Consider the following 15142-nt stretch of genomic DNA (forward strand, 5'->3'; position numbering starts at 1 on the left):
TCGACAAATCGATTGACTTGCAAACATTTGAATATTTATGTGAGAATTGGTGAATTTGTTCTAGTTGAAAAATACCAAGGCTAAACTAAAAGTATTCTGCAAGTATCCACTTATTTCGAGAGGAGAGAGGAGAGAGGAGAGAGGAGAGAGGAGAGAGAGAGAGAGAGAGAGAGAGAGAGAGAGAGAGTGTCTGATAAATGCCCGTAGCCAGCATTATTCTTCGGAGGAGGTGGTTTAGGAGATCAACATAGCCGGCTATCCAGAGAAGATGATCAGCTGTGCATATCAAGTAACTCAAATGATGTGAGAGAGGTGTGGATTTTGCTTGCAATCCAAAGTCACATCACTTCTTATTGTTGCACAGTGTTAAACACTGTATGGCAGTGAAACATGGCCTGTGGGAAAACTGGAAGAGAAGAGAATGGAAGTGCTACACAACAATGTTAAAAATTAGGTGGAATGATGAGGTAAGGAATGGGGAGGTTCAACAGAGAATCAGCCACAAAAGGAATATGTGGAAAACACTGACAAAAAGAAGGGACAGGATGGTAGGACATCTATTAAGACATCATAGAATAACTTCCATAGTGCTAGAGGGAGCTGTAGAGGGTAAAAACTGTAGAGGAAAACAGAGACTGGAATACATCCAGCAAATAATTGATGACGTGGGTTGCAAGTGCTACTCTGAGACGAGAGGTTGGCACAGGAGAGGACTTTGTAGTGTGCCGCATCAAACCAGCCAGAAGACTGGCAAAAGATTTCTGTAAAGTAAAATTAAAGAGGAGATAATAAAGAATGAGGAACTGCAAACAAATACTTGCAGTAAAATGGAAAGATAAACGAGATGTTCATTTTACGACGACAAAACACAAAACAGTAGAAATGATTACACGAGGATCCAATATACTTCAAATGGTTCAAATGGCTCTAACCACTATGTGACTTAACATCTGAGTTCATCAGACCCCTAGACTTACAACTACTTAAACCTAACTAACCTAAGGACATCACACGCATCCATGTCCGAGGACGGATTCAAACCTGCGACTGTAGCAGCAGCGCGGTTCCGGACTTAAGCGCCTAGAACCACTCGGCCACAGTGGCTGGCCAATATAGTTTGATATCAAGCTGTGTTATGGAGGACAACAAGGGAATGATCGGAATTTATCAACAAAACCAAATACCAGCAAGCTTCCCAAACATGAGACAATAGTAAAAGGACATCAAGAAAATTTTTTGTTTTCTGTTTGATACTGGTCTTTTCAATTTGTACAATTTGTGAAACAAACAGAGTTACAGTGATCATAGGACTGAAATAGTCAAATCATTACTGAAAATTATACCAAAATTACATTATAAACGATGAGGGCAGGTATCATATGGAGGTTTACCAGAGAGGCAACACACGAAATGTTGACCGACAGCTTCATAATCAAAGTCATCAAGACTGGAAAGTTTGCATGAAAAATAAAAAAACATAGTGAAACAACTCGGGAGTGCACGAGAGGCAAAATTCCATTACAAGCATCCATATGTTTCGAGTGATATCACAGCCTTGAAGATTACTGATTTGTGTTGCTTTTTGTAAATATGCTAATATTGTGAACTGTCAATGGATTCAGGAATTGGGGATAAATGGTACTGTATTATGCTGTTGTTGTTGTTGTTGTTGTTGTTGTTGTTGTTGTTGTTGTTGTCTTCAGTCCTGAGACTGGTTTGATGCAGCTCTCCATGCTACTCTATCCTGTGCAAGCTGCTTCATCTCCCAGTACCTACTGCAACTTACATCCTTCTGAATCTGCTTAGTGTATTCATCTCTTGGTCTCCCTCTACGATTTTTACCCTCCACGCTGCCATCCAATGCTAAATTTGTGATCCCTTGATGCCTCAAAACATGTCCTACCAACCGATCCCTTCTTCTAGTCAAGTTGTGCCACAAACTTCTCTTCTCCCCAATCCTATTCAATACCTCCTCATTAGTTACGTGATCTACCCATCTAATCTTCAGCATTCTTCTGTAGCACCACATTTCGAAAGCTTCTATTCTCTTCTTGTCCAAACTAGTTATCGTCCATGTTTCACTTCCATACATGGCTACACTCCAAACAAATACTTTCATAAACAACTTCCTGATACATAAATCTATATTCGATGTTAACAAATTTCTCTTCTTGAGAAACGCTTTCCTTGCCATTGCCTGTCTACATTTTATATCCTCTCTACTTCGACCATCATCAGTTATTTTACTTCCTAAATAGCAAAACTCCTTTACTACTTTAAGTGTCTCATTTCCTAATCTAATTCCCTCAGCATCACCCGATTTAATTTGACTACATTCCATTATCCTCATTTTGCTTTTGTTGATGTTCATCTTATTTCCTCCTTTCAAGACCCTGTCCATTCCGTTCAACTGCTCTTCCAAGTCCTTTGCCGTCTCTGACAGAATTACAATGTCATCGGCGAACCTCAAAGTTTTTACTTCTTCTCCATGAATTTTAATACCTACTCCAAATTTTTCTTTTGTTTCCTTTACTGCTTGCTCAATATACAGATTGAATAACATCGGGGAGAGGCTACAACCCTGTCTCACTCCTTTCCCAACCACTGCTTCCCTTTCATGCCCCTCGACTCTAATAACTGCCATCTGGTTTCTGTACAAATTGTAAATAGCCTTTCGCTCCCTGTATTTTACCCCTGTCACTTTCAGAATTTGAAAGAGAGTATTCCAGTCAACATTGTCAAAAGCTTTTTCTAAGTCTACAAATGCTAGAAACGTAGGTTTGCCTTTTCTTAATCTTTCTTCTAAGATAAGTCGTAAGGTCAGTATTGCCTCACGTCTTCCAACATTTCTACGGAATCCAAACTGATCCTCCCGAGGTCCGCATCTAGCAGTTTTTCCATTCGTCTGTAAAGAATTCGCGTTAGTATTTTGCAGCTGTGACTTATTAAACTGATAGTTCGGTAATTTTCACATCTATCAGCACCTGCTTTCTTTGGGATTGGAATTATTATATTCTTCTTGAAGTCTGAGGGTATTTCGCCTGTCTCATACATCTTGCTTACCAGCTGGTAGAGTTTTGTCATGACTGGTTCTCCCAAGGCCATCAGTAGTTCTAATGGAATGTTGTCTACTCCGGGCGCCTTGTTTCGACTCAGGTCTTTCAGTGCTCTTTCAAACTCTTCACGCAGTATCTTACCTCCCATTTCATCTTCATCTACCAACATTCCACAAAATTGTATCTGTTGGGTCTGACACACGTACTCACATTCTGTAAGTCATACGTGATTGGTACAACGTCAGACCAATTTGCTGAAACATGAAATGGCTCGAAGAATGGGCAATTGTGTTTGGATTTTGGGTCCAGTCTGCTGTAACTTAAATCATGGGTTACATGGCTAACAGACATGTGGGGGGGGGGGGGGGGGGGGGACCCTTACTTCTTGTCAAATTTCATGGTTCTTGATGAATGGATTTGCTTCTATCAAAATATGTGACATAAATGGCCATATGTTTTGACTGCATTAACTTAGAAGCTTAAACTTTTTACATCCCGAAGGGACCACAGACCTTAATGTAATACATACAAATTCTGCCTTGATATTTCTACTTGTTCCTGAGAAAAAGTGGTCTTAACAGTCGAACACACAGACAGACAGAGAACAGAGTGAACCTGTAAGGGTTTTGTTTTTACTGACTGAGGTACAAAAGCCTACAAAAGAAGAAATTATCATGCAAGAAAGGAAAAAAATGAGCCAACTCATAATAGGGTATAGCAAGAGGAATCACTGCAAAGTACTCGATTCCAGATATCCACTGTCCAGAGGCATCACTCTTTACATCACCTAATGTGTCACTTAGCACTGATTACAGAATTGTGTGGCTTATGAACTCTGTATCCCACTCTTTCTAACACTCTACACACAGCCATTGTGCAAGCTAAACCACTGGCAGCACTCTTGAACTCACGAAATATTCCTTCTGCTGATTTCGTGTGACGTTTTTACGACGACCCTTTGCAATGCACAACAATCACCATCCGTCGGTGCATGAGGTAGGTCTGGTTTTGATTTAGCTGTGGTTGTTCCTTCATGTTTCCACTGCACAGTCACACCAGCAATATTCGACTTGGCCAGCTTTTGGAGGGCTGAAATGTCCCTGACAGATTTGTCACTTAGGTGACATCCAATGACTAGTCCTTAAGCTCTCCTCGTTGTCCAATTCTGATGTCACCACTTCCCGACTGACAACACTTATTCACACCTCCTTTTATACTGGCCCGTGGTCAACTCCTCATTGCATAGAGGTGTTTGAATACCTTTGATCAGGTGGTATATTTCTTTCAGGTAAGCAGATTTCTAACCATGGCAGGAACTGATTGAACTTTGTACAGAAGATACAATCATTGAGAGAGAGAGAGAGAGAGAGAGAGAGAGAGAGAGAGAGAGAGAGAGAGATCTATAAATTTTTACCCAGTGGAGAGAAGTGTTGCATATGCAGAGAATCCAGTGCCTGAGATGGAATACAGTAGAAAGAGCAATCACATTTTCTAGCATCTTATCAGCCCAACACCTTAATTAATGGTGTTGAAGGGTTGTGAGGAGCGTAGGAACATATCAGAGTCATTTGAGGTGGACACAAACAAAATACTTGGCAATTAGTCAATCAATGTGTAGCTTCTTAAATTTGTTGGGGACAAAGTAATAGCTGCATCTGTCAGTGACTGTAACTAAATGAAGATCACACAACTACAGCGCTCTGCCTGTTGGTTTGCACCAAGGATGGTGCTCTACATATTGTGAACCAGAGGTCTCAGGCCCATCCACATCCATTACCAATACTAATTCAGTCCTGTCTAAGAATGTTGCAATAGAGGGACTTCCGTATACCAATGTTAACAATAACAGCCACCAGTTTGTTTCCCAAAAATTTTCATCCTTTTGTAAGGCTAGTGATGCTCGCCCTCTCATAACTCCTCCATTTCATCATCAATCTAACAGTGAGACCCGCTGCATGGTTCGGACATTTAAAACTTAGTTGCAGAAGTACGTATCTGGCAGGTCTACTGAATCTGCTTTACACCGTTTTTTAAGTTTGTACCATTTCACTCCAGTGGTGGACAAGTGCCCAGTGGAGCTGCTACATGGACCCCAACCAAGGAACTTCCTTCACCCGCAGCATCCAATGCCGTATCCGCCAATGTCGTCGTCTACACAACGGTTCTGGCCGGATGCGCCTGTCTGGGCTCAAGGTTTTGGCCGCAAGCTGGGTTCCTGCTGTTATCGAGCATCACCTGGTCTGGCGCCTGTGCATCATCTGCATTCTTGATGGGCGGATGTCCCGTCACTTTGACCAGCTGTGGCCACACACATCGGCGTCCGTTCAGAAAGGGACACCGCCTCCCACCCCAATGCCTGTTCCTGTGTCACAGACGATCCGGTTTGCGCTGCAGCGGGGGTTGCTGCCTCTGACCCATTCCTCGCCTGCCATCTCCAGTGCAGCCCACTGCACCTGATGATGCTGCCACCTCGGTTGCTGGATCCTGTGCAGCCATTGTTTCTGACATGCCCACTGATGTCTCGTTTACCAACCCCTGACTTTGATGAGGAGGTCGCCATCCCTGGTACTGCCCTTCAGCCTCTCACGAGAGAGGGGATGGCGTGCCAAACTGCCCCCTCATCACTTCCGCCCCTAATCAATGGTACCTGTCTGCTACATGGTGATGCAGCAACCAGTTTTTTATGTATTCATGTCGTTTTTCCACCAACTAGAAGGGAGGAATGATGTACCTTCACTCATGACAAGTTCTATTTCAGAGATCGTGCCCGCTTATGAGAGGCCACCTGGGTCTGCCTTGGATGTACTCTGGTGAGCCGACAAAGAATCAGTATTATTTAGGTGATCACAAACGAGCGCTTGGCTTATTCTGTAACTGTATTACAGTTGTCCGTTCAATGTGTTCAGTGCTACAAGCAACCTGTACTTCACTGTATCGTATGCTGGCTTTGGCTTTATTGAGTACCATATTCCATAAATCATGTTTGTTCTTGTTGTAACACATGCAATCCTGATGGGCACTTCAATGTTGTAATTAGTGTCCTAAAGAAAAATGTAGGTGTATTTTGCTTACATCTGTGTGCTTTACTTTCAGTAGTGAAACAGGAGGGTAGATGTATGAGAGTAGGACTGGGATGGCACCATTGAGAAGAACCTATGCTTTCCTCCCAGACTTCAAGAAAAGGGTTTCTAATGAATCACATCAATCTCAGTCAGGGCCTGGGAACGTATGTGGTATTCAGAAGCATTTCCTGCTTACCAATAATGGGCAGGGGCAAACACATTACTGTGCATGTGTATAATGTAGTCTTTGGTGTTTAGATTGTTCTCCCAAAGTGACAAAAAACATTTCACTAGCCAGTTTTATTTTACCTGACCTGTGCCACTATCTGGCGTACGTACCAAGGGGTGGAAAATAATTTGATTTTTTTGCTCCTACTTGATTTCTGAGTGTGTTGCATGAAATATTTACTTATGTGAAAATTTTTCAACAGCAACTACATGGAAGCTGCATTGCGTTATTGTCGAAAACTAAAGCCATAAATAAGTCTTTTTATATACTCACAGATTCTTTTTTTGCAAACATTATTGGGGGGAAAGAGAGAGAGAGAGAGAGAGAGAGAGAGAGAGAGAGAGAGAGAGAGAGAGAGAGAGGCAGCTATGCCTCCATAACACATTTTCTGAGAGGAATGCACTTACTGTTTGACATCTTGAGATCGACAAGGCACGCAATATGTACAGGAAAGCACCCACTGTGATAGGAGTCCTTCTTAAGCACCCTACAAAAACAGACAAACAAGAAATCTGCCATTAGTACAGTTCAAAATTTATGGTACATCTACACAAGTGAAACAACTATAGCTGTAAAATTTATGAGAAAAAAATGTAGTCAGTCAGTGGTGAGCAACTAGTGTGTGCTTCTACATGAAGAATACAGATTCAACACCAAGCACCACAAGAAACTCTCACTGACTGGAAGATCAGAATGCAACAGAATATACTTTGTATACTGTAATTAGAAGTAACTTGAAGAAGTAGTATTAGTTCCAGCTTCAAATGGCTATTAGAATACACTGAGGCGACTAAAGTCTTGGGAGTTCAGATGGGGTAGTGATGTGAAAATACGAATTTAAGCAAGTGGAGGTCATTTAGCCTCTCATACTCAATTCCGTCTCTCCCTTCCAAGTTTCTGAACCCTGGGAACCTGAGCAGCCCTGAAGAAAATTGAGTAATCAACCACGCTGGAGAACAGGATCAAGGCAGACAAGAGCAGGAGAAATGGTCTTCCAAAGAATAGCTATGAGCTGATAACCCATATCAAGAAAAAAATCTTATTACTAAATCTCTAGGAAATACAATGGAATGGACCCTCAGGCATTACGTAGAATTGCAGCCCTTGGAAGTCTGATTGGAATAGTGAAAACATTGAAGGTGGATACCATTGGCTTTCAAGAGATAAGGTGGACTGGACAGGGTATCTTCCAGGAACAGCAGTGTTCTGTGTAACATAGCTGCCACAATAGTGAACACATATTTGTCGGATTTATAGACTATCAAAGCACTGAACAACTAGTAACAGGATTTAAAGCAATAAGTCCATATATATGAATAAAGGGGAAATTCTTTAACTAAAGTCTCCTAAATGCACATGCCCCTACTGAGGAGAAGGCAGCTGAAGATGAGGAGATCTTCTACTAGGAATTTGAGCAAGCATATTGACAGTGTCCAAAAAATGATATAAAATGGTGATAGGAGATATGAATGCTAAGGTAGGGCAGGGGTGGGTCTTCTCCCCTAAAACTGGTATATATAGCATCCATGAAGAAAGTAATAACGATGGACACCTCCTGATAAATTTTGCAGCATCAGTTAACATGACAGTTTCTAGCAAATGGTTCCAGCATAAGTATATAATAAAATGACCTGGGTGTCAGCAGGTAACAATGCTGCGAATCAAATTGTTCATATATTACCAGATACCAGGCATGGCTCCGATGTACTAGACTGCCATATTTTCAGAGTACGGACTCTGATCATTACCTCCTCACACCAAAAATTAGAGGAAGAATTTCACCTGTACATACAAGTTAAAGGAGAAAGGACAAATAAGTAAAATATCTCAGAATTAAGGGACCCAAGGTAGGATGAACACCTAGCTATTAATTTGGAAAATAGGTTAACAGGAATCCTACAGAATTATACTCAACATAAATCACCAATGGAATAAAACCAAAAATGAAACACAGGCTGCTGCAGAGGAAGTGATTGGTTTGGAACAACAGACCAGAAGGAATGAATGGTATGATGAAGAGTGTGTGGAAGCAACAAGAACAAAAAAGGAAACATGTAACAATATGAAAGTCAGAAGAACAAGAGTGCTAGTGGATGAATATAGAGGAAAAAGGAGTACTGAAAAATGTTTTCTGAAAGCAAAGGTGAGAAGCCTTTTCAAAATATGGTTGCAGGACACTGAATAACACTAACGAAAGCAGGAAATTATACATAAAGGTCAATAACCTTAGAAAGGAATTTCAACCAAAAACAACACAAAGTAGAGGAAAAAATGGTGAACTTAAAGCATTACAGGAATTTGTGTTACATCGTTGGGCAGAGAACTTTAAGGAATTATTATGATCAGAGAATGCTGAAGCATGGGAACTAAGTGAAAACCAAGAAGTGGAAGAAGAGGAAAATGGGAAACCCTTGATGTGAGAGTTTCATATATTAATAAAGAAGCTAGCTACAATATGTCACCTGGCAATGACAACCTGTCAGCTGAGTTATTAGGCATGTGTAGAACATCTAGTTAGATGCATGCACACCCTGCTCAGATATATGGATACAAAAAGTCATCCCAGATGATTGGAATATTGGCATAATATGTGCTACATCTAAGAAAGAGGACATTCTGAAATGTACAAACTACAGAGAAATTACATTCTTGAACACTGCATATAAAATATTCTCCTCCCTGCTTTGTACCAATGTAAACCCTTTTACAGAGAAAGCAAATGGGAGACATGAGGCAAATCAATTATTCACCAAATATCCATCCTGAGGCAGATATTGGAAAAAACAAGGGAACACAATACAAAACACATCATATATTTGTTGATTTTAAAGCAGCATATGTCATCACAAAAATAAATAAACTTATTGAAGCCATGAAAGAACTGGGCATACCAAAAAATTTAATACATCTCATTACTTTGGCTATGGGGAACGTAGTATGTAAAGTATGGATACAAGGAAATTTAGCATCAAGTTTTGAAACTAACTGTGGACTAATGCAAGGGGATGCACTCTCGTGTGTGCATTTTAACACAACTCTAGAGAAGATAGTAAGGACAGCCCAAATCAACACAACAGGTACAATATACAATAGAATTGTCCAGGTTCATGAATTTGTCTATCTGGAAACACTGGCAATATCACAGAATGATATTGATATGGAAATAAAGAGGGACATCCACTATCTACTAAATGCTATTATGTGTTGCCCCCAGAACTTAAGTTCAGAAATCTGCCCTTAAGAACGAAGTGTCAACTGTATAAAAATTTAATACATCCCTTATAAACATATGGTCCAGAAACCAGGACACTGACAAAATAGTGTGAAAAGATAATACAATGTTTTGAAGAAAAGATATTATGCAAAATCTATGGGGTGGCTAAGGAAGAGGGAGCATAGGACAGATGATATAATTTTGAACTTTACAAATTATGTAAATATCTTGAAATCATAACATTCATTAAAATAAACCACCTGAAATAGGTTGGCTGTGATTTTCATATGGAACATGAGAACCAACAAAAACAGCAATGCTGCAAAATCCAGTGAGACAACGAAGCAGGGGGAGGCAAAGACTTTGAAATTTGGATGACATACAAGAAGCTTTAAAAATTATTGGTTTCAAAGGATAGAGATGCAAGACACTGGACAAGGGTGAATGGAATGATATCTTAGAGCAGGTCAAGGCCCATCAACAGCTGTAGAGCCAGGAACAGGAAGAAGACAAAAGTCATGGGATACCTGATAATGTAGTGTTGGATCTCGTTTTGCTCGGCATAGTGCAGCAACTCGACATGGCATGGGCTTAATATGTCACCGTAAGTCCCCTGCAGAAATATTGAGCCATGCTGACTCTATAACTATCCATAATTGCAAAACGTGTTACTGATAAATGATGTTATGCAAGAACTGACTTATTGATTATGTCCCGTAAATGTTCAGTGGGGTTCGTGTTGGGTGGCCTGGGTGGACAAATCATTCTCTTGAATTGTCCAGAATAAACCACTCGCGAAGAACTGTAGCCCTGTAACATGACATCATTGTCAAGTACCCTGGACAAGTTCACTCACCAATGTGCACTGGCCATTCCCCATTGTCTTACAGAGAAACCAGCTGTTCACATAGCCACCAACTTCAGGAAAACTAAGTAAGGCAACCATCTACGGAGGTAAGGCTGCCGCTGATGAAAATCCTCCATGGATGACAGTCACAAAGATGTCAGGTAATCTCACTTATGTCACTGACAACCAACCTGTTCAGGCAATAGTCAATTCAGGGGCTTCCTTTTCTATAAGGCTGAATGCTTATTATTGGTGCTACAGAATTTTATTTTCTGTTATATGAAAGTGAGTGTGCTGAAGGTCCAGTCCTCAGGAACAAGTATAGTACACATAATAAAGACTGCTCTGGGCAAGTGTTTATAATTGAAGATATTGTTATCTCACTATCTTCAACGAGACGACTTCCAGTCATAAATAGAGACTCTCAGTTAAATTGTGAAGTTTGCAATAAAATACTCAGGCTCACAAGAGAAATCTACATGCCAGGATGATCACAAGCATTGCAGGTTATCAAGAATTTTGGATTCTGATTATCATGATGGCTGAACCAATCCGAAAAGGGCAGCTTAGTGTCACTGATGAAGAATCATACTCCGCTACCACTAAAGACAACTCTGGATAGGAAGATACTATCAAACTACCAACAAGACCTGGCCTTGGTAAGTGATGGTCATTCTGCATCAATTTTAGATGCTTTCAAATCCACAGAAGAGACAACACAGACAAAGTGGCCCATGGCAAAACACTGTATCAACACTGAGGATCACACACCATTAGCCAGCACTCCTACAGAGTGACGCCAGATGAAAGCTGGATAATATGGAAGGAAGTAGAGAAGATGCTGCAAGATGACCTCGGAGTCACTCATTCTCTTTAATTGCCCTTGCGGAGGAGGAGGACAGCAAATAACGTTTTTGCGTTGACTACCGACAACTGAATAAAATCACGAAGAATGATGTCTGCATTACTGGAATGCAAAGCTGATTGAAAGGAGCAAAATACTTCTCAACTATAGGCACGCAACAGGCTACTAGCAAATAAAAGTTGATGAGGTTGTCCTAGCATTGTATGACGAGAATGTTGAGACAAACTTCACACTGACACCGGATAGGTACAGTTCTAGTGCAAACTCAGGATCGTGCTGAAATGAGTTTAATGTTATGCTGTTTGGACGGTGTTTCTTCTCCAGCTACCTTAGAATGTATGATGGACAGCTTGCTTTGACACCTTAAATGGGCCATGCATCTTTGCTATCTGGATGACAATGTTGTGTTTCTGAAGACATCTGAAGAACATCTAAGTCGTCTAACAACTGATGTGAAATGTGTTTGGACTGTGCACTTCTGGCTGAATTTGAAGAAGTGCCTCTTCACTGATCAAGAAATAAAAATTTTGGGTTGTCTAGTGAATGACAATGGAGTCTGTTATGAATCAGAGAAAAAAACAGCATCCACAGATTTTCCATCTCTTGGCACATTCATGTTACGAGTTTTCTCAGAATGTGCTCATTCTACTGGCTATTTATAAAGGACTTCCGTACCAAGGTATGTCCCTTGCAAGAATTACGGCAGGGAGGCCCAAAATTTTCCTGGAATGAGACGTAAGAAAGACCCTTCACTGTATGACGAGGTGCAATCACCTCCATTCCTAGCACTGTATGACGAGAATGCTGAGACAAACTTCACACAAACACCAGATAGGTACAGTTCTAGTGCAAACTCAGGATCGTGCTGAAAAGGTGATGGCTTATACTGCCAGAGCACACCCCAAGTCCAAGATGAACTACTTTACAACTGAGAAAGAGTGCCTTACAATTGTTTGGCTATTGGTAAATCATTCACGTTATGATGGATCACCATTTTCAATGTTGGCTGACTGGCCTGAAGGATCCACCACGTCACTGGTGAGATAGGCTTTGAAGCTTCAGTAGTAAGATGTCACAGTAGTATACATAAGTGGACACAAACAGAAGGATGCTGACTACCTGGCAAGGAAACCTTTGGCAGAACACAGTAGTGTTCTGCTGAACAGATGAGAGGTCCATTATTGCTGAAAGCCACAGAAGCCCTGAAGGACAGGAACCAACAAATGGAGAATTACAATTAATAAATGGAGCATTGTATAAGAGGAACTGTGGCTGACTACCCTTCTAGCTTATCTACATACGAGTGCAGTATGCTGAAGTGTTTTCATGATACTTCAACAGCTGGTCACCTTGGATTCGTGAAGAATCTATACGTAATAGGTCACAGCTATTACTGACCAAGTCTCTATCAATTCGTTAGAAATGCTAAGAATGGAATATCATGCTGCAGTTATCTCCGAGGTATCTGGTACCAGTCCCACCTGTAGCTGTTCCACCAAATTGGCATCGACCTCTTGAGGAGGTTCCTGAAGTCGACACACGGGTATCTATCGATAATACAGAATGATTCAAAAAGAATACCACAAATTTAAAAATGTGTATTTAATGAAAGAAACATAATATAACCTTCTGTTATACATCATTACAAAGAGTATTTAAAAAAGTTTTTTCACTCAAAAACAAGTTCAGAGATGTTCAATATGGTCCCCTCCAGACACTTGAGCAATATCAACCCGATACTCCAACTCGTTCCACACTCTCTGTTGCATATCAGGCGTAACAGTTTGGATAGTTGCTGTTATTTCTCGTTTCAAATCATCAATGGTGGCTGGGAGAGGTGGCCGAAACACCATATCCTTAACACACCCCCATAAGAAAAAATCGCAGGGGGTAAGATCAGGGCTTCTTGGAGGCCAGTGATGAAGTGCTCTGTCACGGGCTGCCTGGTGGCGATCCATCGCCTCGGGTAGTTGACGTTCAGGTAGTTACGGGCAGATAAGTGCCAATGTGGTGGCGCTCCATCCTGCTGAAATATGAATTGTTGTGCTTCTTGTTTGAGCTGAGGGAACAGCCAATTCTCTAACATCTCCAGATACTGTAGTCCAGTTACAGTAGGAACTTTGAAGAAGGCCGTCCAGAACTTTTCCCTTTGCACAAACACCCATTCTCTGTAAACTGTTTATACCAACGTTTAATACACCACCTATCAGGAGGTTTAACACCATACTTTGTTCGAAATGCACGCTGAACAACTGTCGTCGATTCACTTCTGCCATACTCAATAACACAAAAAGCTTTCTGTTGAGCGGTCGCCATCTTAGCATCAACTGACGCTGACGCCTAGTCAACAGCGCCTCAAGCGAACAAATGTACAACTAAATGAAACTTTATAGCTCCCTTAATTCGCCGACATATAGTGCTTCGCTCTGCCTTTTGTCGTTGCAGAGTTTTAAATTCCTAAATTCGTGGTATTCTTTTTGAATCACCCTGTAGTTTGCACTGACTACTTCAACCACTACCCTGTCACCAAAGCTGTGCCAACTGTCAAAGCTCCAGAAACTATAAGGTTCCATGTAGAAGATATAATTTCGAAGCATGCAGCACCCCCTCTGATTGTGGAAAAGTTCTACAGTTTATTCCAGAATCAGGTAATTTCAAGTTGCTACATCACCTACAGTATTAAAATTGCCTATCAGCCACAGACAAATGGCCTCACAAAATGTTTTAATTAGATGCTGGTAGATTTGCTCTCAATGTAGTTTGATGTCAACCAGACATACAATACTTCCCATTTGTGACATTTGCATACAACACAGTGACGCTAGATACAACAGGCTTCACACCACTCTTTCTGCTGCATAGTCACACAACTAAAACGGCAATGGATACGTTGCTCCCACTGCAACCAAACAATATTCAGGATGACTACTTGAAACACATCAACACTGAGACTGAAGGTGCAACGTAGCTAGCTTGTATACTGACCATGGACACACAGGAGAATGATCGAGAGAGCCGTAACACCAAGCACTGAAGAAGATATAGCCCAGGAAACACGGTGCAGATTTTATGCACATACAGATAGTGAAACCATTGGAAAGCTTACTATAGCACTATTTTGGTTTGTATCACAGCCTTCATTGATTGTAGAATTTTTTACATAAAGCTGAAGACTGTGACCATTCTTTAAGAAGTCAAAAGTACAAAGATGTCATCCACACCTTATTTCTATGACATTGTGTTTAAGAATAATTAATGTTTATTTATTTATATCAAAGTAATACCCATTTGTAGATAGGTCTCTAGTACGTATGATGCTAGAACGGATAGGTCATGACTGCAGCTACATGATGAAAAAGCATGGATGCCCATTATGCACAAAACTAAATTATCCAACAAATTATTTATATTTCTAAAAACAAAGATGATGTAACTTACCAAATGAAAGTGTTGGTGTGTTGATAGACACACAAACAAACACAAACACACACACAAAATTCAAGCTTTTGCAACCCACGGTTGCATCATCAGGAAAGAGGGAAGGAGAGGGAAAGACGAAAGAATGTGGGTTTTGTGGGAGAGGGTAGAGAGTCATTCCAATCCCGGGTGTGGAAAGACTTACCTTAGGGGGGAAAAAGGACAGGTATACACTCTCACACACATACATATCCATCCGCACATATACAGACATAAGCATACATATCTAAAGGCAAAGAGTTTGGGCAGAGATGTCATTCGAGGCGGAAGTACAGAGGCAAAGATGTTGTTGAATGACAGGTGAGGTATGAGTGGTGGCAACTAGAAATTAGCGGAGATTTAGGCCTGGTGGATAACGAGAAGAGAGGATATATTGAAGGGCAAGTTCCCAT

The 15142-nt window shown here is 40.9% G+C and overlaps 1 protein-coding gene across 1 annotated transcript in view; it reads right to left on the reverse strand.

The window, feature by feature from the left end:
• The window catches only part of LOC126266631 (cell division cycle protein 16 homolog), a 175557-nt gene that overhangs the window by 80696 nt on the left and 79719 nt on the right, over positions 1–15142 (reverse strand). Inside the window, exon 6 of the mRNA XM_049970989.1 lies at positions 6755–6834. Within this exon, the coding sequence (XP_049826946.1) occupies positions 6755–6834 (80 nt within the window). The remainder of the gene's footprint in view (positions 1–6754; positions 6835–15142) is intronic.

This window comes from Schistocerca gregaria, chromosome 4 (genome assembly GCF_023897955.1).
Source record: "Schistocerca gregaria isolate iqSchGreg1 chromosome 4, iqSchGreg1.2, whole genome shotgun sequence".
NCBI classification, from domain to species: domain Eukaryota; kingdom Metazoa; phylum Arthropoda; class Insecta; order Orthoptera; family Acrididae; genus Schistocerca; species Schistocerca gregaria.